Raw genomic sequence first — 25,682 nt, 5'->3', positions numbered from 1 at the left:
GTGATGCACTAGATTGCGGATTATACGAGAAGACAGCTGGATACAGTGATTTTAAGTTGCTGGAGATTGCACATAATCGCTTTCTCAGTTTTAGCTTGTAACTAGCAGCTTGTTGTTGTGAGCAACGTATAGATAACGCTTTGAAATAAGTAAAAATATCCGCATAGTTTGATGTTATTTTGAATGAATAGCGCAGTTGTGCACCAAGACTATTAAGTAAAACTAAGCAAAGAAACATTTAAGTGCAGTCTCAGAACCCTTAGTTTGCTTAAACTTCAGGGGTCCGCCACTGCTTTGACAGCACCAAAAGGGGTCCGCCAAGATCAGAAGGTTGAGAACCACTGACTTAAAACATACGTGTCAAACTCCCGGCCCGCGGGCCACATCCGGCCCGCTTTACAATAAAACTTGGCCCGCAGTGCTATTTTATACATTGAACTATTTCCGGCCCACGAGATCATTGTACAGTATAACTTACTTTTTTCAAGCAAGAAACAAGATTATAACAAATCGCACAATACAGCAGCACATCAGTTGCCCTATCAACGATAGAATAAATCGATTTATTCTAACGCTTGTAATCTGGGCTGCTTTTTTCTTTATTGTTTGTTATTTCTTTAATGCTTTTGCAAGGAGATGAATGAAACATAATGATGTAACATGTATGTAAGAGAAGAATAATCAAAAATAGGCCAGTCAGAAACATCAAAAATTTGGTCTTTTTTCGCTGCCTGTTCCAATTCATGTACTCGTGTCACGAAACGTTCAATAAAGTTTTATCCTTACGGCCCGCGGCGTTAAATAAGTTTTGAGTTTTGGCCCCTGGTGCGATTGAGTTTGACACCCCTGACTTAAAACATATGATGCACTTTAACAAAATATTATATATACAGTATATACAAGAACCTATTTTCAGGAGGGCATGTCCCTCCAACTTCTGAACAAGAGAGGGGACCAAAAAACCTGGATTAAGGTTTACTTACAATGAACTTTGGAACTTTACCTATTAAAACCTTACAATAATTACTTTAAAAGTAGCAAGAAGTACCGTAGTACTGCCCATGCATATCACACAAACTTTGTCCCCCAAAGTTTTCTAAAGAACTAGGTTTGCCTGTGTACAAATGTATTTTACTATTCGTAATCAGGGGCTCATTGAATACGAATACAGTAAGTGCAATACGCAAAACAACATTATCCATAACAGAAGATTCAATTCATTGAAAGCGTTTCAAACTTTAGGAATAACAACTTATGACGCAATAGAGGTAATTGAGGCGTAACAATATACTATACCGGTAAAATTTGAACGAAATACCGGTGTACACTTTTGTAAAAATGCCAAGAAAGTTGTCAAATAATCAGTGATTTAATCGCGCAAAGTGTTCGCAGAGAATTTGATGTTTTTATTTCTGGGACTACTGTTTTAATTTACAGACAGGTGAGTGAACGAAACGTGAAATAGCAAGAGGCCTACATTAAAAATTGCAAAGCAGTCAAAATGTATACTATAGTCACATAGCACCATTAAAGTTGATAACAAAAAACTGAAGATAACTTTGATCTATTTTAGATACTTGGTTAGCGATAAAGTAGTTTTATTTCATTTTTACTGAACACAAGCTTACAAAAATTACGGTACAATACCCCTGTTTAACTCTACTATTTGAACTCAGGAACCCTGACATACAGGAAAACCAAAATTGTAACAGATGGCCCCAGTAAAGCGTCCTCGATCGTGTAACCATTCCTCAACAGCTTCCTCGTCTTCGACAGGACATACCTCAAAAAAAGGCGGAAAGCTAAAGAAAGGAGAGGAGGATTTTCGAAACCATCTATTCAAAATTTTAAAAGAGATATATGTTGATACCGGCATCACCCGACAAGCTATGGACGTAGTGAATACCCTTATAAATTATTTGTTTCGGACAGTAGCATCAGAAGCGTCTGGTATAATGGTGTCCTCCAATAGGACAACCTTGACGGCAAATGACATTCAGAATGCAGTCCGCAGAGTTCTGCCAGGCGAGCTACAAAAACATGCTGTATCAGAAGGAACAAAAGCGGTTGTAAAATTCAAAAGTTTTTATAAGCAAGAATAAATGTTCCTCTTTAGAACACATTACCTGCCAGTTTCTTGTGACAGCCTTAGCTCTTAGATCGGTAACGATTTCCTGAACTAGTTTCAGGGAAGTATAAATTTTAAAGCATAAGCCATATTTTCGGAAAATACAAGCAAACAAGCTCCCGCCCCCTCCCGAAATACACTTTTCCCGACGGCAAAATTCCGACTAGGCTTCCATTCGTACTTCCAAGTCTTAACCATCAGCATTGCACAAATCAGGGATTTTTTCTGGGGTATAGGTTTTCGGGATAGTCTCATTTATGGAAATTGGTTTTCGAGAAGTCGTTACGATTACTGGTACCCTGGGCTCAAGCGTTGGAGTATTATCGTCAAAACAACGTCTTTGCACTTGTTCACATGTAAAAAGATAAGGTTTTCCGCTTAAATATAGAGAATTCGCACAGATGCAGCGTATATACAGCTCAACTTCACAACTTGGAATACTTCGGATTAGTGACCACGGCACACACAAGGTCAATGCTCAAAATAAATTTTTTTTAATTGTTGCCGAACAAGTTAAACGGAGTTACATGATACGTTAAAACAGAAAACCATATGGCTCAATGTGATAGCATTTTAAAAATTTAAAGTACAAAAATGAGCTGAAAATTTGCAAGAAATGTTAATTCAATATAAAATGGTGACAAGCCGTCATGAATATGTATCTCATTCTACAAAGAAGTACGCAAAACTTTTCTAGACCAAAACTGGAAAATTACAAGACAATAAACCAAAAGAAAAGAAAGAAAGTACGGAAACCTTGCTTTCTACATGCACAAAAACACTTTCTTTCAACTTAGCGACTTACTCCATATAGCGAGATGTACAGTACCACATGCTACCGGCATATGTTATGCAAAAAATAATCCGTGGATGGCACATTACGGGTGAAGCAATGGTAAATTTCAGTTATTGTGCTATGTAAGTATGTTGATTCATAAGTGTATAAACATGTTAGCAAGTATCGTCCAATACAGTTGTCATTACATAATACATGTTAAACACCGTAATATAACCTTAAAGCCGGTCCAGTGCTCAATGCTAAATATAACATTAATTCCACGATATATAACAGCTTATTGGCAAAGAAATTACACATATAAATTTAATAGTGCAATTCTTTTAAATACTGGCCGCACCAGTAAACGTAACACAGCATAAGTGATGTGAAACTACGCTACTTTAGTTGCACATGAATTGTGTGTACGAAAGTCGAACACACAGGGTCATTATGAAAATGGATGCAACTTGCAACTAATTGTTAGTTATAAAAGAATGTAAAATCATTGCTTAAACGTACTTGTTATGCGCAAAATTAATGCCTAGCAATGTGCAGTTCAGCTGGACAAGTAGGAAAAATATTTCCAGACTACAAAATCCAAAAAAAAACCAAGTTCATCATAAATCATGATAAATCAACATACTTACCATTAAGACCAATTATAGTTCACCATGTCCATAACAACTTAAAATGCAAATCATTCTTTCATTAGTGGTTTACATTTTTTAAATATGCAAGTTAACATTAAAAATTTCAAATAAAAAGTCTGTATGTTGGATTTAACTGGCCACATGCACCAGCACTTACTTAAACATGAAGCGCCTGTAACTGTAAGGCAACAACCTTAGTTCGACAAAACGAGATCTGTATTACGAGATAAAAGAAAAACCAAAGTGCAAAAAAGTGTAGAATTAGAAACATCGGCATCGGCACCTAGAGAATATGCTTCTTCAAGGCAGCATAAAAACTCTGAAATTGCATATGGTATGTACTAAACAAGCCACAACGTATACATAGCCCAAAACATAAAAACCCAAAACTTTTAAACCATGATATAACCTACCAAGTACTAAAAGTTCAAATAAACAAACCCACAATACTGCAGTTAACACTGTCCACATCTCAACATGCATGAACTGCAAGCTTTAAAGCCTTCGTAATGAATAATAAATAAGTTAAAACCATTTGCATCTGTTAAATGGGTTTTTTGGTTTTGTTCCAGCTCGAGTCTTATTGGGTTGTAGCGTTATCGTCTCTCCACCAAGATTTCTTGTTGCACCATTTTTATTGTTAGATTTGGAAGCATTCGCATTTTCATTTCCAGTTGTATTAAACATTCCTTGAAATATATTAAAATCGTAATCATCAATTAAAGCAAAAAAATACATGCTTGGTATAATACCAAAGCTCTAAAGCTAATTAAACTGCCATCAACTGCAACAAAGTTTAGTAAAACTAACACCACCATAACAGTTATATTGAATAGTTCAGGATTTCTTTCATAAAAAAATTTTTCACTGAGTTTCAGTTTTAATATCTCAGTGAGTTGAAGGTCGCTTTTTTGTTAAGTGTAACAAACTTGACACCAAAAGTAATATCAACTGAACTACCAAACAGTTCGACACAAGATAATAAAAACTTTGCAAGCACTTTGATTAAGTTATTATTATTTTTTTAGTTTCACAAGAAGTACAGTCGTATTATGATCGTAAAAGTTTGCGTTCCCGTTACGTAATAATCTTGCAGAGCTTACAATGTTGCTACACAATTAGACATATACAAAAGTTTACCAATTTGCCGTATTGGTTGTGTAGTCTCCTGTTCTTGTTGAATTTCCTGCCTTATTTTTTGGATGTGCTTCTCTGCTAGATACTTAAACACTAAAATAAAATAGTAAATGTATAGAATTATGCTCTTCAGATCGCACTGTAAAGTCCAATTTTGTTTATTTATAGTTGCTTAATGTTTCATAGTACTCCACACTGCTCAGAAAATGATTTCAAGTAGTCAAACTTCTACCTTCTGAAACATTGAGATTTTCCTTAACTGATGTTCGATAAAATCGAAGTTTTAAGCGTTTTGCCAAACTTTCAGCTTCTTCTCTACAAATATAGAGTACACAACAATGTCAAAATACTATAACAGTTTTCACATGAACTGAAAAAATATTTCCAGATCTAATGCAATGAAGATGACAGGTGCAACCTGTCCCTTAATCTTTTACAAAAAATAGTTCAGTGAATATATCACTTTGATTTGAAGAAAAGGTTTCAAAAAACAAAAACATTTCGAAAAATTTTAATTTATTTAGCCTACCACTGACTTCAAAGTCTGATAAAAGTTACTCACAACATAAAACATTTAAATGTGTCGGTTTAATATTTTACTGACTTCTCAACATGCTTTTATTGTATTCAAAAGAATACTGTTGGTGCTAAATAGTATAGACTATGTATATTTAAAACAATGGAGGTAAATATTAATTAATAAGTAGTAATGTTGTAACCTACTGTTCTACAACGGCATCATCCAGCAAATCTATTTTGTTTTGCACCAAAACAATTGGAATATTAGGTCCAACTTCTTCTTCTATTTTGTTCTTCCAACTTTCAATTGCCTCAAATGAAGCTCTGTCAGTGGTTGAAAATGCCAGAACACATGCCTGCGCCCCTGTTAAAACATAAGTTGCAAGAATCAACAAAGTCGACAATAACCCATTTATAGATAACTATGAGAAACACAAAATGAACCTAAAGAAATTTCATAGAAGATATAAACTATGTGCATAATAATTGTAAACATGTTCATTGGAAATCCGCTAATAAAATATGAAAGGAAGGGGAGGGGTTAAAGTTAATAGAAAAATAAAAATTATGCCAATGCTGATGCAATGTGATGACTTTACTTTTAAAAACATTTGGTCCCAAATAAACAATTTTTGAAGGGAAAAATAAACTATGGCTATGTGAATTCAAATTTTCATAAAAAAACTCCTGGGTAAATTTTAAAAACGACTATAAACTATCTGTAATTTGGTATACAATGATGAGCTGGCGCAAAATTTTATTTGCTGTCTACCGACAGTAGCTGTTCATTAACTGCATGCTATATGTATAACGATTTTGCATTTTTTCAGTAATGATATAGGCTATAAATAAATAAATAAATAGCTGTTGCAGTTTAGTTTACCCTAAAGTTTTTGGCTAGGATTAAATTAGATAGGTTACCGGTTGAATTATTGCTTTGACATTTGACAGTGATTGATTTATAGTCCAAGGCAAGGGTTTTCTTTAAAAAAATGTGTAGCAGTGTTGCAAAGTGCAATGTATTTTTTACATTTTATTCAGTTAATAGTACTACTTTAGATATAATGGTAAAAAATTTTTTTTGACTAACCGAATGTTTAAATGTTTAGTTCCAAATAAACTCTGAACATCTGAAACATAAGCCTAACGATTTAAATTATGTGTCATATATACAACTGCATATAAACAAACCTCTATAGTAGGCTTTGGTTATGGCATCAAATTCCTCTTGTCCTGCTGTATCCCATAACATCAAACGAACATCATCTGCATGAAGTCTGTAATTCACAGTATTATATTACTAATAGTAGCAACTATAAGTTTAAGTAAGAAAAAATTGGATTTCACCACTATTTTGATTTTATGAAATGTGTTTATGATCAAATCCTATCTTACAGGTTCATGTTTTCCTGCATTGATAAAACGGCAAGTATATACAACGCAACAAAAATTAGTGTCAGTTGTAACAAATTCTACTATGTGCCAACATATAACGCAAAAAACAAAAGTTGCAAAACAAAAAAGTATATAAAAAATAAAATTTGTACTAAAACAGGCATGCGTGAGCCAACACATGACAACTCAGATGAAATATTGACTAAAATGTTGATGGTGCTGTAAACACATGCCTTAGGCTGTCGTACCTTACCAAGGAATATAGAACGAGCATACCAACTATAGCTACAGGTAAAGGATTATAACATAACCCAAGGTGTCATATTGCTCATCTGCTGGAAGTGCAATAACATATATGTATAATTAATACACACACTATAACACCAAGTTATACATAATGATAACAATATCTGCTATTATTTGCACCTGTTACGATAACTTTAATTAGTGAATAAATAGTTAGGGTAATTCAACGTGAACCTAGTCAATACAATAGTGTCTCAGTCAAGTACAGATTACATCCAGCAAAAACAACTTACCTAACTTGTTTTTCCAAGAAGTCTACTCCAATTGTCTTTTTGTAGTCTTTGGTAAATATGCCCTTGCAATATCTTTGAATCATACTAGATTTCCCTACGGCTCCATTTCCAACAACCACCACCTTCACTGCAATTTCTACATCCTCTTCTAACATTTTTCTACAACAGGTAAGAGTTACTGCAATGAGACAAAAATATCAGAATAACACATTTCAGCAAAATCAGAGTAGGTTGAAACACAACATCTAATGTCATAAAATTTAGGACAGTTAACAGTCACAATGCATCATACTTCTTTTTTTTCTATTCAGCTGATGTTGTCCAAAAAAATTCTTTTTTTTTCATAAGTTACAGTTCAAAGCCTGCATCACTAACCAAAGAACATCTACATGTTAAAAAAGGAAAAGAGTGCACCAATGGGTTATTTCATTTGAAATTGTCCACAATAAAAATTACCCAATTTACTCTTCAATAAACCTTGAAGTTTTAGAGTAGTACAAGGGTTTGCGATTGTGACTAATCACTGAGAGCAATAGTAATAAAGTGCTTGCACTGTAATACCAAAAATTCCTGTCATGCAGCACATGAAATGTCAATTAAGTTCACATGAAAAAAGATATATTGCAATCTTAAAAGAAAATCCTCAATTTGGATTCCATGAAAGAATCTTTTAAACAAATAAACATTATAATTAAACAGGGAAAACTGTATCTATGTTCTGTAGAACAAACCAAATGGGACCACTGTAATATACTTTATCATAGCAGTGCTTTGCCAGTAACTGAAGTGCCTGAAAACTGGTACATGTATAAAGGTACCAGGACATAGTTACACAATTACACGTACATGATTGTCGCATAGATAAATTGAATAAAATGACATGATTTCAGGTCAACCGTTTCATTTAAATATTATGGTATGCATTACGTGATATGCAAGATTCTATCACACATCTACCAAATCCTTTACACACCATGTAGGAAAAACGCAAACGACGATGCAATTTAAACGATAATTAACTTTGAATAAGGATTAGCATAAAAACATTAATTGCATACAACATCAATCATATAAGTCACAACATACACTGACATCATATAACAAAAATATATGCTAGCTAAACAGAATAGATATATAACAGAAGCATGAATAATTTTGAATATATTCACACCAGGGAAAGCACAGAATACAAAATTTAAACAATTTTACATAATTCAAACTGGGAAATGCAATCTAAGAGCCAGTTGACTGTAACTGCACACACCTTACCCTGTCGTACCAAACGAGGCTGCTGTTGTTGTGAAGAATCATAAATAATATAGTATGTAAAAAAATATTGATCAGTATCTGGTTTAGCATGGTATGGAACTTTTTGGCATGCTTGAACACAGTCACTATGTGGTTTCGGTTCTCTTGACAAAACTGAACCGCCAGAGACCTTTATCAGTTCTGAAAGTTCAGTTTTTGTTGGAGAGGGAGAAGAAAAACGGCCATACAAGAAAAAATGACAACCATCAAACAGCCGAGGTAAGCACTTTAGTTTAGCTAAAGATGATCTTAACGGTCCTCCCAATCGATGGTCATTGTAACTACCCTTTATTTGAAATTCTAGTTCACTCACTTTACAGCATAGCTTTAAACATTCATCTAACCAGTTCTCTGTAATTACCCAAGATCCGCTTGCAACTGCTTGAAGAAACTTTAAAGTTCTTGCTGTTTTTAAAGATTCATTATGCGCCACCAAAAAGTGACTGCACCCCAAGCAATGCCTATTAGAAGATTTTGCATGCAATAAATTTGCCAATCTTTTAACTTTTGAAGAATCAACAGAGCTTGAGTAGGAAATTTTGATATTGTTTGCTGTAGTTAATAAAACTGATGGATCTATTTCAGAGTTCTCATTACATGCATGATTATAATGTGTCAGTAAGCTTTTCATCTCATCTGCCTTTGCAAATGAAAAGGCAGTTCTTCCATCAAGTTTCCTTAGACTTACATTTGCTCCTCTTTCTAACAATAGTCGAACAGTATTTAATCTATTGTTCATAACGGCATCCATTAATGGCGTTTCATTTTCATACCCTGGTATGTCTATGTATGCACCATTATCCAGCAACATTCGTACTATCTCTGTATGATCACGGTTACATGCTTCATGCAGCGCCGTCCAGCCTGCATTGTCTTTCTCATTAAGATTAACAGGATTTTGAAGTAACTTGGAAACTGCATCTATATTACCCTGAATAGCAGCAACATGTAATTTAGTTTCACCCTTGCTATTTTTTTCAATATCTTTAGGAAAACATGTTGATAATGTTGACCGCCTTGATGAAGACTTTGCTGTGGTTTTCTTTGGGATGGAATCGATAGAATGCCTTAATTTGGCCTTCTTTAATTGTTTTCGGTCTATGGTCTTTCGTGTATTGTTTTCTTTGTCAAACTGTCTCTTTCTAAGTGAGTTTTGAATACCACACTTTGTTTGACGTGTTTGCAAAACAAGATCATTGCCTGAATCTAAAGCATCTAAGTTTCGTCCATTTGAGGTTTCAAATGATGTTCCGCCATCATTTATATGTTGGCGCAGTTGACTGCAAATATATGAAACTGAACTAAGTCGACGATTCACCTTTTGATCTTGAACCCAAAATGGCACGGAACATATTGGGCATTTGTCACAGCTTTTCAAGCAATTTTGACAAAAAACATGATTGCAACCAGCTAAAGTAATAGGAGCATTCATATAAGTGTCACACTTGCAGCATAACAGAAGTTTAGTCAAAGAGCCTAAAGCCTTTCTTGTCCGAGAAAAACATGGTAAATGGCTCATGTTTAAACGTTTTCTCCAATGAAATATCCTGAAAATCTAAAGCAAAAGAAATTTCAATGGTGTGATATATTGCCTACACTAAAACACAAACTAAGTAATTGTGTATAATAATCAGTAATTCCTAACTTCTAATGAGACTGAAGCAAATTCCACCATCTGTCTAAAAAGGTACAAAAAATACATATAAATAGCTTTTCATACAAAAATATAATTAAAGCTCTACTTTACTTCAAATAAAAATAAATTCCATAAGCCATCAATATCAAGCTACGAAACATACATGATGAAAAATCAAATTTTTTTTGTAAAAAAAAATTACATTACCGGTACCGTATGTACAATGGTATTTAAGATATATAAATGGTTTTATTGTGCTATAATGCTTCGAACTGCTCCACGCAGTATTGGACAAAAAGAAACGATAAATAAATTATAAAACATTGATAACAAGTAAGCTAACTTGATATGATGACTCAACTATGCATTAAATATAATGTGAGAGTTAGGCACATGTATGAGACTTGTCCATGTATAGCTGTGCGCTCTTATTGTTAATGCATAAGCTGATATAACATATAGCCTAATTAACAAAGCATGTTTGTCAATTTGAACATTGATACAAGGTTATAGTTCATTTTCAAAAAGTACTGTAACTACCTCTGAATCATTTCTTCTGTTTAATGAAAGGTAAACTTCATAGACTCGCTTTCTCTCAATCAAGTATCAAGCCATATGAAGTAACATCAGCGACCATGACAGGTCATTTATATATCAATCTGAGACAATAATGTTATTGTGTTGTGGGTTGGAAAATTTTCATTGATTCTTATCAAAATATGATCAATCATTATGCCTCTGACTGAAAAGTATGGCAGTATTCTATGACAAATCGTGCGTGCACTGAAGTCTCGATTTTGTATATTTATCATTAATAGCACTAACTTAAAATCATTTTTGACCTAGTATTTATTTTGGACACAAAGTTCTTGCCCTTTTATTCAACTGTGATGTGTTCCCACGGACAAAGTAAATTTATTTTTAATAAATATAACGTAGGAGAATCGCCAAGTTTTTGTACATAGATAGGATTGGGTACATATTCCAGCATTTAACCCATAGACAAAACATTTGCGAATATCTTTTGCTTGTGTCAACCAGTGTATCTTTTGAAGTTTTACTTAAAGCGACCGCTGAGAAATTTTGAATGACCGAAAATTATTTTACCTAAACATGTAAAACTAGCCACATTTCACAGTTGCTTAAACGAACAATTCAATGATCAACCAAACAATGCAGAATTTACGACACAAATTTTACAGTTTCAGTTTCAATCTCATGTAATGAAACTGGTGCATCATCAGTGTCCATGTCCTTCTCATTTTCCGAAAATGCAGATTCCACCGCCTCCAACGCTCGCTCTTTCACTCTCCGTCGATTCTTTTTTTGTGGCCATTTCTCAGCTATGGTTTGCGCATCCTTCCACAGTGAGCTTTATCAGGCCGTTTATCGATACCTTCAGGGTAACATCTGGCAGTCTATTGCGTTGCTTGTTTTTAACACGACATGAAGTCGAAAATCCTCGCTCTGGCCAAGCGGTTGCTCAAGGAATTGTCAATGCAATGCGGCAAAGCCAATGCAGTTCTGGAAACATTTCTCGGAATATCTTATCTCGAGCAATTTTGCTGCAGACTTCACCAGCATCTTGGCAGAACTCAAATTCTGACATTACCAATCTGTCTTTTAACGTCTGATAATCATTTTGTACTTTCAAGATTTGTTCAGTAGCAGCAACTCTAAATCGACTGATCAGCAGCTGGAGATCACGATTCCCATAAAGCTGGCGCTGGTGGGGATCCAAGGGAATCTCTTTAACATCAAAGATTCGAAAAGCAAAGAGTATCCCAGGCTCGGAAAAAACGGTCTTGAAGATTGTGGAGCAGTACCTCACAGTATTTTTAGAAGTAAATCGGATCAGCTCAACATCGTCTTCAATGAATTCATTTTGAGAGATTGGTAGAAATTTTGAAATTTTTTCCAGTCAAGTTTTGAGCTATTTACAACCTGATCCGAATTGGCAAGGTTTACGATTTCTTTTTGGCATGATGAAAGTGCCGATTATATGTGAGAGAAGTTAAAGCTGCCTTTTTGAAATAGCAGTGATAGTTTGTTTAGATGCTCTAAATCAGCATTCAGAAAGCAAAAAGACAATAGAAAGCGTTTTGAGCAAATTAAATGAAGAATACCAATTGCTCTGCAATCCTTTTCAGAAACAAAATATTGTAGTGTTGCATATATTACATAGTGTTGTTGAGTGTAGTGTTGTAGTGTGTTGCATAATGTTGCACACATACATTTGCATTGTGTTGTTGAAGAACTGTTATATAGTTTGATTGTTAGCTTTATCAGAGAAGAGTGTACATTGAGACATTTTTCCTGAAATAACACACAATTTCAAAAAGAAATGGAAATTACACACGTTTAACATTGCAATTGACAGACGGGAATGCTAACAAAACAAAAAAACTGCAATAAATCGATCTACAAATAATAAGGCTAAATCCATGTAGTAGCTAACTGGCTAATCGCTAAAGTGACTGCATACCGCTCTTCAATTAATCTTCTCTTCGGTAACTATTTTTCGGTCAGAAAGCGTTTTGGCCGGCTTGACAGGAAATCCATCTCCCGTTGTGAAGCAAGCAACTACGTCATAAAGCAGGAATTGCGCAGTCGGACAGAGATCAACGGTAGCGTGTAAAATACTGAAAATGCTGTTGCGGAAATCTCATGCAAAGGCAAAACTATAAAGCTACAAATATAATGTCATATAGCGGTATGATTATTATTATAAATGCTGTAGGTACAATAAAAACTAGCAAGTGGTTGCCGATAATTTTTTTATTGTGGTTGGATATGGCAGAAACTAAATTTGACATGTTATAAACATAAAAAATTGTTTATTTTGAACGACCGTTGGAGAAAATTGAGTGATTGCTTCGCTTGCTCAAAACACCTTAAAAAAACACTGGTGTCGATTGATTTTTACTTGACAAAGTGAAAAAAATTGTTTTTGGCAAGGAATCTGTCGCACAAATTTTTGGGGCCACAAAGAATGTGACTTTTTGATTAGAATAACTTTTCGCAATTTCTTTAACTGTTTTAAGTGAATGGTTTCCTTTTTGGGAAGTTACTTTCTCAAAGGAAATTTTTGCTGTTTTGATCTAGTGTTCCCAATACTGTTGTCGCCGTCCCTGCCAATAAGGCTCTCTGGAAGCTCTACCAATGAACAGTCTTCTATCATGAAAGCTAACTTGGACGACAGCTGACAGAGCTTTCTTGACCATCGTCAGACCCTAGAGCAAGGGTCTCAAACACGCGGCCCGCGTACTTGATTTTCAAGTATTTGACAATTCAGATTTGAAAAGGTTAAAATTCAGTCTAAAATTGCTCCTAAGATTTGAAACTACTCATTAAACTTTACTATCACATCACTTTCAAACTCTACCATTGATGCGGTGGACGATCTGCTATTACGTCACATTGCCTATTCACTTCTGTACAGTTGTCACAATAACGTTGGAAATTGCGCCAGTGAGGTGTTAGTTGAATTGATCATAATGTTAAAATTGATTGTCGAGATGTAGGCTAGCCTAGTATTGAATAAATTGCTATAGTTTAAAAAGCTAAGTTACACATGTCTTCTGCTTTGAAAAAAAGATAAATCAAAGATGAAAGGAGAGTTTTTCAAGATAAGTGGGAGGAGTTATATTTTATCACCGCGGTCAGAGATTCTAGTCATTGCCTTATTTGCCAGCAAAAGATAGCTGTTATGAAGGAGTATTTATAAGTTAACATGCGTCGGCACTTCGAAACAATGCACCGCGATAAATATGATGCTTAGTGATGCAGGGCAAAGTAAGAGAAAAAAAAGTTAAACAACTGAAATCAGCATTCTGCAAACAAAGAAGTTTCTTTGCCAATGTTAATCAGTCCAACGAAGATTCTGTAAAAACGAGTTTTGTTATCAGTGAAATGATAGCAAAGTCATCATGGCCGTTTACCGAGGGTTTGTTCATAAAAGAATGCCTTGTAAAAGCAGGTGACATTTTATGTCCAGGTAAAAAAAAACTGTTTGAAGGCTTATCCCCAAATACAGTTGCAAGTAGGGTCACAGATTCAGCTGCAAATGTGGAGAAACAATTAGTTGCGACGGTAAAGGACTTCGAAGCATTTTCGATTGCCCTTGATGAGAGCACAGGTGTGTCCGACACCGCACAATGTGCTGTGTTTATCAGGGGTGTAGACTGCATTCTAAATCTGACGGAAGAGTTTCTGGAATTAATACCATTGAAGGGTACTACAACTGGACGTGATATATTTCAAGCTTTGGAAAAGTGCTTCGAGAAACATGGATTGCCATGGGATAGGCTTGTATGTTTGGCCACAGACGGTGCACCGGCAATGCGTTCTAGCAATGTGGGTGTAGTTGGATTTGTGAATGGTTTGGTTTGTGTTGGTTATAGTTGGATTTGTGTCGCTTCATTCATGAAAATGAAAAACAGGGCAGTTACTTTGTTGGCTGATGCTACTTTCCAATGCAATCTTGCTTTCCTAACAGATATTATATATCATTTGAATGAATTGAACTTGAAGCTTCAAGGTAAAAAACAAATTATTACACAGATGTATGACCATGTGAAATCGTTCAAAGTCAAACTACGTTTATGGATTAAGCAGTTGGGTCAGGGGAATTTGGCTCATTTCTCAACTCTGAAGTCTTTAGGAAAAGTTGAAGCGGAATGCATGAAAGAATATACAGATTTGTTGTCTAATTTACTTCAACAATTTGACGTGCGCTATGCAGAATTGGAAGTATTAGAACCGCAATTTCGACTTTTTTCAACGCCATTTGCTGTAGAAATTGACAATGTGAGGAATTGCAGATGGAGTTAGTGGAACTTCAATGTGATACTATCCTGAAGCAAAAGTATGCAGAGGTAGGGATTCCAGTATTCTACACATTTCTTTCAAGAGAAAGATTTCCGAAGTTACTCTCTGCTGCTGCAAGAATTATTGCAATGTTTGGAAGCACATATGTATGTGAGCAATTATTTTCATCGATGAAGATTAACAAGACTGTGCTAAGGTCACGTATCACTGATGAACATCTGCAAGCAACTCTGAGATTGGTTTCTGCTGAAAAGTCGAAGCCCAATATCGATGTCCCTGCCCATGAAAAACGCTGCCAGTTAAGTAGCCAGAACAAAAAATAACTAGCTTAAATCATCAGCCTACTTGTTTTTATCTTTTATAGTGTTCTTGTTGGTTGACATTTCATTGTGAATTGCGGCCCTTGGGCATTTTACACGTCCTCATTTGGCCCCCAGAGCAATTTGAGTTTGAGACCCTTGCCCTAGAGCAGTGTTTCTCAAACTTTTTGCGATCGCGTACCACTCATTCGTTTTTTTTACTACACTGCGTACCACCTGGCTCCTGAATGACTTATTTTACTCAAATGTACCGGTATTTATAGTTATTACCGTTATTACTATACCATAACACCAATGAATAGCAAGAAAACACAATTTAATTTGATAGATGCAACTGTTTCTTCTGCACAAGCTTGTCTATCCGGGGCAACACATTACTCACAGCACATCGAAAATCATGTTCAGCGGTACGCGGTACCACTTAAAAAGCTCTCGCGTACCGCTAGTGGTACGCGTACCACAGTTTGAGAACCACTGCCCTAGAGCAAGAGCAGAATTCATCTTGACTCCTTACGAGGTTGCATGTCTTTCCAGGCAGCACTTTTGTAGAGATCAATTGGACAACATGTAACAAATTAAAACTGTATTGAACTGGTAACTTGAGAAACAAAGAGCAAGTGAATAAAGTGAGAAACAGGGAACAAAATAGGGGCATATAAAGCAAAGCAATCAACACGAATTTAACTGAGGAATGTAAAGAATTCGGTAAAACAAAGAACTTAAAGGGAAATTGTCCATGGCGTGGCAGTAACATGGTGCAAATCACCAGAGCTGAGCAAACACTCTTTATCGCTCACTTCAACAACTAAAAAATATTTTCAATCCAGCACATTTTCGGACTACACATTCGTATGTTATAAACATCAAACTTACATTGTAAAACAGGTGTCTAACTGCAGCTTTAATTACTTATCATTATTTGTTGCAAATTTTATAGGAAATTTCATGGAATCCCATGCTGAAGAGTTTTGTTTTGGTCAAACCTGACAGAAATGATTAATAGATGACTAAAATATTAAGAACCTTCTAAAGCTTTTAATATTATTCACTGTCAAATAGTGTTGCACGTAATTGATAATATTTATGAAACTTACGTAATGAAGATCTGCTGTTACGAACGTTTAGTACACATTACACAACCTACTTGGTATATTTTATGCACACAAACATCGACAACTATCTTTTTATCTGTGTGCATTCACTGTGCAAACACAATTGAAATGCGTGCAAAACTGGACTTGGCTCTTGGCCCACATTGCCATATTCACGAAACCAGCCAACAGCAAAAAACAATGATTGTAATGTGATGTAATAAACATCCTTTGATAACTATTGCTATGCCCATAAATCGACTGTGGTAAGTATGGCAGTGATACTGCAAAACTGTTAAAGTGATATTATCACAATGTAGGAACTCAACGAGAAATATCGTTTACGGTTCTCATGCAAAAGTAGATAACACACAACAAAGCAAAGGCAAATGCCAAAACGATAGGTAAGATGGGAAGTTGCGGTACACTGTAAATAAGCCAAACAAAATAATCGTGTTTAGGCTAAATTCGATAGGAAATGATTAAAAACCAATGACGGTACATGTGAGCTGACTAGACTAGCATGCTATCTCAGCTTGTTTCCGTATAAACATTTAAAATTTATTTTAAATGGAAAAGATTGTTGTCACAGCACAACCATATTTTCCTAATCAAGATAAATAAGAGCAGGGAGGTAAATGTGCTTTTTAAATGTTTTATTTTAATACATGTATCTATACGTAATTTATTCGATATATAAATATGTGTTTTAACGTATCCGGTATCAAAGTCTACTTTTCCAAAGACATTGAGTAACGTTAATTTGCTATCGATAACAATGTATTTTTACATAGCTGATCTTTTTCATACACTCGCTCCGTCATAAAATTCAGACCCAAGCAGAGAAAATTAGTCTAGTTAACCAAGAAACCCATAGAAAAGACAGCTCCGCAAAAATGTAATGAAACATAGAGAAGGAATTAGTCTAATGCGAAAGTGTGCAAAAAAAGCATTCTCTAATGTGAGCATTCTTTCGGTGAAGGATGATATGAGAAGGAGAGGTTTGAAGATCGAGGATGCCATCGACAGAGGAAAGTGGAGGTGTCGCTGCAGACAACTGGTTGACCCTAAATTTTGTTTCGGGATGAAGACCAGGCCTGAACAACAGGCGAATGGAAGATGATGATAATGTGTTTCTTTCAAGAGATATTAAAACTTTGGCGCTGAACCTTTCAGAGTTACCGACGCCATTTTTTTAGGGTGGTAAGATTTTTTCGTCTATCGCCTATACTAGAGTTATCATATCAGAAAAAGTCAAATTCCTGACGATCTCCATGACCAACTTTTGCGACACCAAAAGGTGCTACACGACATTTTACAGTATGTTCTTACATCCTACCAATCCAAACGCTAATTTTGCTGCAAGACAGCATCACTGTCACAGAGGGGAAAAAGCACAGAATTGCCATATTTACTAAGTCCAACAGCTTTCTGTTTAATAGACAATAGCCATCTTATTAGCAGGAGTATAACTTATGTTCTTGGTTATTTGTAATACAGTCAACTCTCGATTTAACGGACTTCGATTTAACGGACTTCGGATTTAACGGACTCAATATGCGCAGATCTATGAGTAAAAGAATGTACCAAAAGAACGGTTTTTATTGTTTTGGAATTCGCCAGGCTACTTGCGTGAATGCGTGAAACGATTAGAAAGCTGTCTCTCACAACGTCACAATACCAGCGTATTGTGATCTATCAGCGTACTCTGTACTCTGTTAGCAAGAGCCTTCAATCGGTGCACCTTAGAATCAGTTAGAACCTGCCTGTGTTTAGTACGGTGCATTATGTCTAAGCCAAATGAAAAACGTAAACGTGTGAACTTGTCGGTGATGCAGAAACTAGAACTGATCAAAAAGCTTGAAAAAGGGGCCAGCGTTGCGAGTGTTTGCGATCAGTATGGTGTCAAAAAACAAACAGTCTCAGACATTAAGAAGAGCAAGGACAAGCTGTTGAAATACGCTACGTCTTATTGTGTTGATGCGGCGTCTTCCAAGGGTGGTAAAGTGAGCAACAGAAAACATATGAAGATGGGTAAGGAACAATCTTTGGACGCAGCAGTTATGAAGTGGTACGTTCAACAACGGTCCAGTGGAGTGAATGTGCGTGGGACAGAGTTAATCGCAGCTGCTGCTAAACTTGCTACCAGTCTTGGCTTAACCGATTTTAAGGGCAGTGATGGGTGGCTTTGGCGATTCCGGAATCGCCACGGATTATTTAACGAGGTTCTGCATGGCGAGGCTGGTGATGCAGATACGGCAAGTGTGGCCCCCTTTCGCGAAAAATTAACAAAGCTGATTAGTGACGCAGGCCTCACCCTATCTCAAGTATATAACGCAGACGAGACGGGAATTTTTTGGCGTTCTCTCCCGAAGAATTCTCAAGTCCGTCAGGGTGAGGAGAAGACCAAGGGGAAGAAGACAAGCAAGGAAAGGCTGTCGGTCCTGGTCGGGTCCAATGCCACCGGTACTCACCGACTGAAGCTAGCCGTGGTGGGCAAATCGAAGAAACCACGGGCATTTAAGGGATTAAACGTCGAGCGTGACCTGCCAGTAGTTTACTACAACTCTAAGAAAGCTTGGTTTAACTCTGCAATATTCACTGATTGGTTTTTCTCGCATTTTGTGCCTGCGACTCGGAAATATCAAGAAGAAGTGCTGAAGATTTCTCCTGATGATGTACGAGCGATTCTAATACTCGACAATGCCCCAGCGCACCCTAGTGAAGAGAAGCTTGTAAGCGCTGACGGCAAGATAAGGGTCCTTTATCTGCCCCCTAATACAACATCGGTTATACAGCCAATGGACCAGGGGGTTATTAGCGCCTTGAAGAGGCGCTACATCCGACGTTACTTGGATGAGGTCCTGGTCATTGTAGAGGACGAAACAGATGCTGAGGTCGACACCAAGGGCCAGCGGACCTTAAGCAACATAAAAAATTACAATATTCGTTCAGCCATTTATAACTTTGCAGCAGCGTGGCAAGACATTAAGGTGTCTGTCCTCGCAAATTCATGGAAGAAAATCTTAGAGGACAAAGATTCAGTGGCCAACTTTGAAGGAATAGAGGCAGGAGATTTTCTCCAAATGTTGCAGCGTGGTGAGGAGGTATCCACCTCCATCGATGATATAACAGACTGGCTTGACGAATTAGATCTGGACCCAGGGTATCAGTTCATGTCTGAGGCCGACATAGTGGCATCTGTGGTGGATGGTGGAGAAGAGGAAAGCAGTGACGAGGAAGAGGCGATTGAAGTCCCCAAGGTGAAGTTGTCAACTCTACGGAGTTATATCGATGCCCTCATTGATTACTCCGCCTACAGCCAACTACCTGAGATGGCGCACCAATATGGGAAGCTCAGGATGATCAGGGAGCATATCATCAAAGAACAGCATATGGGGGGTCGCCAGACAAAAATCAACAGCTTCTTTGCCCCTAGCCGCCCTGTTCAACACGGTGCTCCAGCCAACCCATCTGTGTCGTCTCCATCTCTCTTACGCATCCCACCTGCCCCTGAAAATCTGAACAATGATGATAACAATGATTTAAACTTTGAACAATGAACAACAAACAACTTTGAACAATGAACAACAATGATTTAAGTTGTGTACTGTAAATGTACCTGTGTACTGTAGTCGCGCAGGCTATACAAAATACAAACAAGGAACGCATTTCATGTGTCTTTAAACTGCTACTGTGTTGTACTGTACAGTATTTGGTTTATTAAGCGTGAGCATCTGCGCAGTATAAACATGTTTGGTACGCGTAATACATCTCTCCATCAAAGTACTGTAGTGTTTTATCGTAGGCGTGTTTTCCAAGTAAAAGCTAGAATTTGCGGTGACAGATGGTCTACGCCAGGGCTTCCCAAACTGGGGGTCGCGACCCCGCAAGGGGTCGCGTAACGAACTTCAGGGGTCGCAGAGCGTATACCAATTTTACACGAAGTACAAAATACAATCGAAACAAAATATCGTTCCAGCCTAATCAACATTGAAACCGCCTTGAGACCAGCATTAACAGATATTGAGCCACGGCTGGACTTGCTTTGTAGCAGAAAGCAGTCGCATCAATCACACTGAATAAATGTGTGTGCTTTTTTGTTTCCAGTAGCCTATGTATGTGTAAAGTGGTAAGTAGACTTTGAGTACTGGTTGCTTGAATTCAGTCTTTACTCTTTGCATCTCAATAAATTTCACTAATGACTAATGTATGTTTCGCACTGCTAATTTAATCAATTTAAACGTGAAGGGTCGCGGAAAACTTCAGAAGTTTGAAAGGGGTCGCGAGCAAAAAAGTTTGGGAAGCCCTGGTCTACGCTATAGCAGAGTACTTGACTGTACAGTAGTGGGAGTACGGTATTTTCGATTAACGGACTTTTTCCAGCAACGGACTGCTGCTGGTCCGCATTTGTCCGTTAAATCGAGGGTTGACTGTACTGAGAAAGTGTACAGCACCTATAATAAAAACCTTTTTTTGTAAACTATTTCTGTTGTAATATCAAAACCTTTCGAAAAAGGTTAAGAGTATTCTAACCGCAAGCAACAATATGAGTCAGATAATTCAACAGGTAAATTAAGTTAAGATACCCTCAAAAGTCAAAATGGTCTCTTCAGAGCTTGCCTGTATTTTGTCAGTAAATTTACATTTTCGCTTAGCCATTTTCAACAGCAAAACAATAACAAAGTTTAATATTTGGCACTAAACAAATTCTTATTGTGAAAATATTGCAAGTTAAATTTCATAAAATGTATTATTCAAAAACCCGAACATTTAAGCGCTTTTTAACATTTATCCCTGATGCAAATTTCAACATTAAAATCCCGGACATGTCCGGGAAAATCCTGATGTATGGCAACCCTAGCCTATACTTAACAATGAAAATTGTCGACTCACTTTGATTCTTTTTCAAATTACAAATGTTTTAAATTAAAACGGTATTGGATTGTAAATATTTTGTTCTGGTGAGTTGCATATGAATTCCTTTACAAGATAAAAAATTAAAAAACAAGATTAAAACTATGATGCCTAGTTCTTGGTTTTACAGTGCTTTGAATCCTATGTACTGGGCTTGTCCGATATGGTCTAGATACCTGGTCAGTGAAAAATGCAACGTAAAATGCAAGAGTTTGCGTGTAACCGGCGGTACGTTACACAGGTTAATTTTGTTTGGCATGTCAAGCAATATTTAAAATAATAATCAACTACAGTCGAATCCGGTTAATTGCATTCTGCATAATCGCATAATCCGTTTTATTGCATGAATAGCGCAAATCCCAAACCATAGTCCATCATTTGTAAAGATAATACTTCGGTTTATAGCATAGTGGTTTATTGCATAATCCGCTTAATTGAATACAAATGAAGGTGATTTATTCGATTATTCAAAAGTTTTCAAAAAACAAAATTGAAAACAACATGCACTGGGAGCGCACATGCAATGCGTAAGCTTTGCGACTTCTACTGCACTTTGTTACAAAACAATCAAACAGGCAATGCCGAATTTAAGCATTAACACCTGGCTGTCAATACGCAGACATTAACATTCGCACCGTTCTAGTTTCATTTAAGCGTTGCGTAAAGATGATGCCGTAATATGTGAAGAAGTTTTACGAAACAAACAAGTTGAAAAAGACGAAATCAACGAAAAAAGCTTTGCTGACGCAATTGCTGCGACTACACCAAAAAATGAAGAAGTTATGCATGCATTTGATACAATTCGCCGACAACTACAGTTTGAAGGGGCGGACATGGCTACATTTGTTCGTTTAGACTTTAGAAACACAAATGCAAGAAAGCATGCAAAATAAAATTAAACAAAGAATGGCGCAGAATTTTTCTTGATTAAACAATAAATGTCAGAGTGTTTTGTGTGTTTGAATGAATGGATGATCGCAATACACAATAAACGTTAGTGTTTTGCATGTTGACGTTTTTACATGTGACCAGCTTCGCACGTCAAGACAATAAGTGGACTTTGCACGTTCGCATAAACGCATAATTCATTTAATCGCATAAAAAGGCTTGGCAAATTGACTATGCAATTAACCGGATTCGACTGTAGAAGTAAATATAAACCAAATTATTATCGAAGCGACTATTTCACCGGCGTCTGTTCACCAAAGTTGTAGAATCATAGTAAGGTGACCAGCAAATTTTCGCTGATGGGTTTATCACTCGTTTTATACGGCAAGAAGAAAGCATTGTGGTGGCGTAGTGGTTAACGTTGGGGCTTGTATGCGACGGGTTCAATTCTTGCCTTCAATTTATTTCTTTTTTTTAATTCAAATTAATTTTTAATTTAATTTAGTCATGAGAGGTGAGAGTTTGGGTCGTAGAAGATTATTTTTAAATTTATTTGAACTTTGGAAAAACTGTGTTTTTAGTTGAAAAATAGCATTTATTTCAATTCGCAGACTAGCTTAGTAATTTAATCAAGAGAAGTGAGAGTTTGGGTCAAAGGGGATTAGTTTTAGGTTAATTTACACTTTGCATAAATTAGTACATCGTTTTAAGTTGAAAATTAATATAGACATTAGAATAGATGCTGCCAATTATTATATTCAAACGCGCCACAGATACCATGCAAAATGTTACGTATTTCACATCGCATGCTATGCTGACCACGTAGTATAACTTTGGATCGAACTAGTCCAGTGCGTAAGATTCAAACCATTGTAAAATTAGAACTAAGCAACATATTTTCAAAAATTTCATTTTATCGCTAAAGGAATTCACATGCAACTCACCTGAGCGAAATCTTTACAATCTAATGGCCAGAACGCTTGTCGTTAAGAATCAAAGTGGGTCAACATTTTGCATTGTTAAGTATAGGCAATTGAAAAAAATCTTGACACCCAGAAAGTAACTCGGAAAGAGTCTATTGTACGTAGAAACTTGAAATTTGGTATGCAGTTAGAAGAATCTTGAAAAACTTCAGGAAATTGGACCAAAGATTAATATTAAAATAGCGATTTCTTGGTAAAATTCGGACAATGGGCACATTCGTAGACTGACTACCTGACCCTAGGCTTATAGGCTACCATCATGAATACGGTATATAGCATACGTGTCAAACTCCTGGCCCGCTTTACAATAAAACTTGGCCCGCAATGTTATTTTATACATTGAACTATTTCCGGCCGACAAGATCATTGTACAGTATAACTTACTTTTTTCAAGCAAGAAACAAGATTATAACAACTCGCACAATACAGCAGTTGCCCCACCATACGATAGAATAGATTTATTCTAACGCTTGTAATCTGGGCTGCTTTTTTTCTTTATTGTTTCTTAATTCTTTAATGCTTTTGCAAGGATATGAATGAAACATAATGACATAAGAGAAGAATAATCAAAAAGAGCCCAGTTATAAATCGTCAGAAACATCAAAAATTTGGTGTTGTTTTGCTGCCTGCTCTAATTTATGTACTCGTGTGACAAAACGTTCAATCAAGTTTTATTCTTACGGCCCGCGGCATTAAATAAGTTTTGAGTTTTGGCCCCTGGTGCGATTGAGTTTGACACTCCTGGTAGGCCTATATAGTAGCAGAACTGGCTTAAATGCTACCGGTAAATCTGTAACTAGCCAAGCCTTAAAAGGTATAACTTTATGATTAGGTTATTTTTATATGTAAAAATATTTCGAATTTACAATATTTGGCAATGAAATACAGTAAAGAGGCCAAAATCATTTTTCGAGACTCCTTTATTCTTGTGATGATTACGTCACGAGTTGTTTTCGAGATGCTTGAATTTTATTTTGGGATCTTGTAATTCAGTTGTTGATCAGACTTGAATTCTCCTTAATGACGTCAGATAAATTACCTCGCTTGAACTGGTGTGCCATATATAATTACCGATGTAATGTGTGCAATCTTCCCTTTTTACCGTTCTCACTTGTTGCCAAGTGCAATGTAACATTCAGTAAGCTTTGCCCGAAGATGAAAACCTTTGTGTCTTATAATAAATAAAATGGTAACTTTATCATTTAGTAATATGCATAGACAGAATTTAAGCAACTAACAGCAAAGTTACGCCGTTTGAGAAATGAGAACTCACATCATCGAAGAAGAAACAAAACAAAACATCAACCATCAATCGTTCTCGCTCATATTCTAACAATAACCGCCAATGCACGCGGTCTTTATGACAGATATGTTTGTTGTGTAATACTTCACACAAGTAATACAAAAAACGAACATTAATCTGTCATATTCTTTTACTCCCATATCAGGATCGAGACATTATTACGTCATCATATCCTTTGTATTATCTTATAATGTCTTTGCCACTCAAGTCTTGAAGTCAAGTCTCGAGTCTCAAGCCTTCAAGTCAGAGTGCAAGGGTTCCTTCTAGCCACCCTTTCTATTCTCTAGCGGCTCTACCCTAACCTACAACACTATTAGACAAGCCTATCAACACACATCGGAATTTACTGAGTTGCTATGAGACACGCGGTGGCGTAATGGATATTGCAAATAAACATCTTAGGCCTGTATGCTAAGGCGCCAGGTTATTTCTTTTTTTTTGTATTGTATTGTTTATTTTTCGCAATTGCTTGTGGGGAGCGAAAAGTATGCTGCTAACCTCGTTGTAAAATAGTAAAAGAAGAAGTACGCTCACAAACAATCAAAGAACGGAAAAAGCGGCAAAGCCCTCAGGGCAATGTGTGAATTGCAGTGATGCACCAAACCCAAATTATTTTCATGGTTCAAAAAAGTTAACTAGTACATTTCATGTTATACTATAATTCTGCTGAGCTACGTCGGCGTAAGCTGCACATTTAGTTGGGTATTTCGCAGTAAGTTCTAGGCTGCTAATTTCAGGCGTGTTGTTAACTCTTGCAATGAGTGGCTCAATAGTTACTAAAAACAAATATAGTCTTAGCAGATCTCCCTGCCTGATGCCTTTTTAAAGTTTGAATGGCTTGTAAAGAAAACCATTGGTGATTATTCTTGATGTCGCGTCCACATATAAGTTTTTGACAGCGTTTAGAAAACGGGAGAGAAGGACATTTGTTTTAAAACTGCTAAGAGCCAATCGTGTTCAACAGAGTCGAAAGCTTTTAAAAAATTAATCAATATAAGCAGGTGGTTATGGCTATTACGTGACGATATCTCATATAGATCCCGAATTAACGCGAGCGCGTCTTGGATTGATTTATGGGGCTGCGCGTATTGACTTTTATGCGTGATACTTTCCATTTTAGGTGCTAAGCGGTTGGCCAAATCTTTCGTGTAGATTTTCAAATCTCATTTCAGGAGGGAAATGGGATTAAATTATTTGTCGGTCCTTATTTGTAAATTAGTGTTATTACAAATTCCTTATTTTCTCGGGTAGTAGGGTACT

At 36.4% G+C, this 25,682-nt stretch overlaps 3 protein-coding genes across 5 annotated transcripts; 1 reads left to right on the top strand and 2 right to left on the bottom strand.

Annotated features, from left to right (window-relative positions):
* The first annotated feature begins 1,316 nt into the window (after window positions 1-1,316).
* On the top strand, window positions 1,317-2,139 carry LOC143450396 (uncharacterized). The gene is made up of 2 exons (XM_076950921.1): window positions 1,317-1,441; window positions 1,677-2,139. The coding sequence occupies exon 2, from the start codon at window positions 1,713-1,715 to the stop codon at window positions 2,100-2,102; it is 390 nt and encodes a 129-aa protein (XP_076807036.1). The 5' UTR covers window positions 1,317-1,441; window positions 1,677-1,712; the 3' UTR covers window positions 2,103-2,139.
* A 466-nt stretch (window positions 2,140-2,605) lies between these two features.
* Window positions 2,606-8,286, bottom strand: LOC143450395 (ras-related protein Rab-23-like). 3 transcript variants are annotated; one of them, XM_076950917.1, is made up of 7 exons: window positions 7,439-8,286; window positions 7,147-7,305; window positions 6,404-6,489; window positions 5,417-5,576; window positions 4,926-5,008; window positions 4,697-4,786; window positions 2,606-4,245 (listed from the first exon to the last, which is right to left on the bottom strand). In XM_076950917.1, exons 2-7 carry the CDS (start codon window positions 7,299-7,301, stop codon window positions 4,082-4,084), a joined length of 738 nt encoding a protein of 245 aa, XP_076807032.1. In that variant the 5' UTR covers window positions 7,302-7,305; window positions 7,439-8,286; the 3' UTR covers window positions 2,606-4,081. The 3 variants fall into 3 exon arrangements, with proteins under 3 accessions (XP_076807032.1, XP_076807033.1, XP_076807034.1); XM_076950918.1 differs by lacking the exon at window positions 7,439-8,286 and adding an exon at window positions 6,856-6,942 and having other exon boundaries at window positions 7,147-7,288; XM_076950919.1 differs by lacking the exon at window positions 7,439-8,286 and adding an exon at window positions 6,856-6,939 and having other exon boundaries at window positions 7,147-7,279.
* Window positions 7,531-12,240, bottom strand: LOC143450394 (BRCA1-associated RING domain protein 1-like). Its single transcript, XM_076950916.1, has one exon. It carries the CDS (start codon window positions 9,971-9,973, stop codon window positions 8,342-8,344), a length of 1,632 nt encoding a protein of 543 aa, XP_076807031.1. The 5' UTR covers window positions 9,974-12,240; the 3' UTR covers window positions 7,531-8,341.
* Between the last annotated feature and the right edge of the window lie 13,442 nt (window positions 12,241-25,682).

The sequence above is a fragment of the Clavelina lepadiformis genome, chromosome 3, assembly GCF_947623445.1.
Source record: "Clavelina lepadiformis chromosome 3, kaClaLepa1.1, whole genome shotgun sequence".
NCBI lineage: Eukaryota > Metazoa > Chordata > Ascidiacea > Aplousobranchia > Clavelinidae > Clavelina > Clavelina lepadiformis.
Note: the sequence above shows the minus strand (reverse complement) of the source record. Positions and strands in the feature narration are given on the sequence as shown.

Excerpts from the sequence above, each read along its gene's own strand:
- LOC143450396 (XM_076950921.1), top strand. The coding sequence starts at position 1,713 with ATGGCCCCAGTAAAGCGTCCTCGATCGTGTAACCATTCCTCAACAGCT.
- LOC143450395 (XM_076950917.1), bottom strand. The coding sequence starts at position 7,301 with ATGTTAGAAGAGGATGTAGAAATTGCAGTGAAGGTGGTGGTTGTTGGA. Across the intron at positions 4,787-4,925 it reads AAATCTCAATGTTTCAGAAG|TGTTTAAGTATCTAGCAGAG; the intron begins GTAGAAGTTTGA and ends ATTTTATTTTAG. Across the intron at positions 4,246-4,696 it reads ACAACCAATACGGCAAATTG|GAATGTTTAATACAACTGGA; the intron begins GTAAACTTTTGT and ends ATATATTTCAAG.
- LOC143450394 (XM_076950916.1), bottom strand. The coding sequence starts at position 9,973 with ATGAGCCATTTACCATGTTTTTCTCGGACAAGAAAGGCTTTAGGCTCT.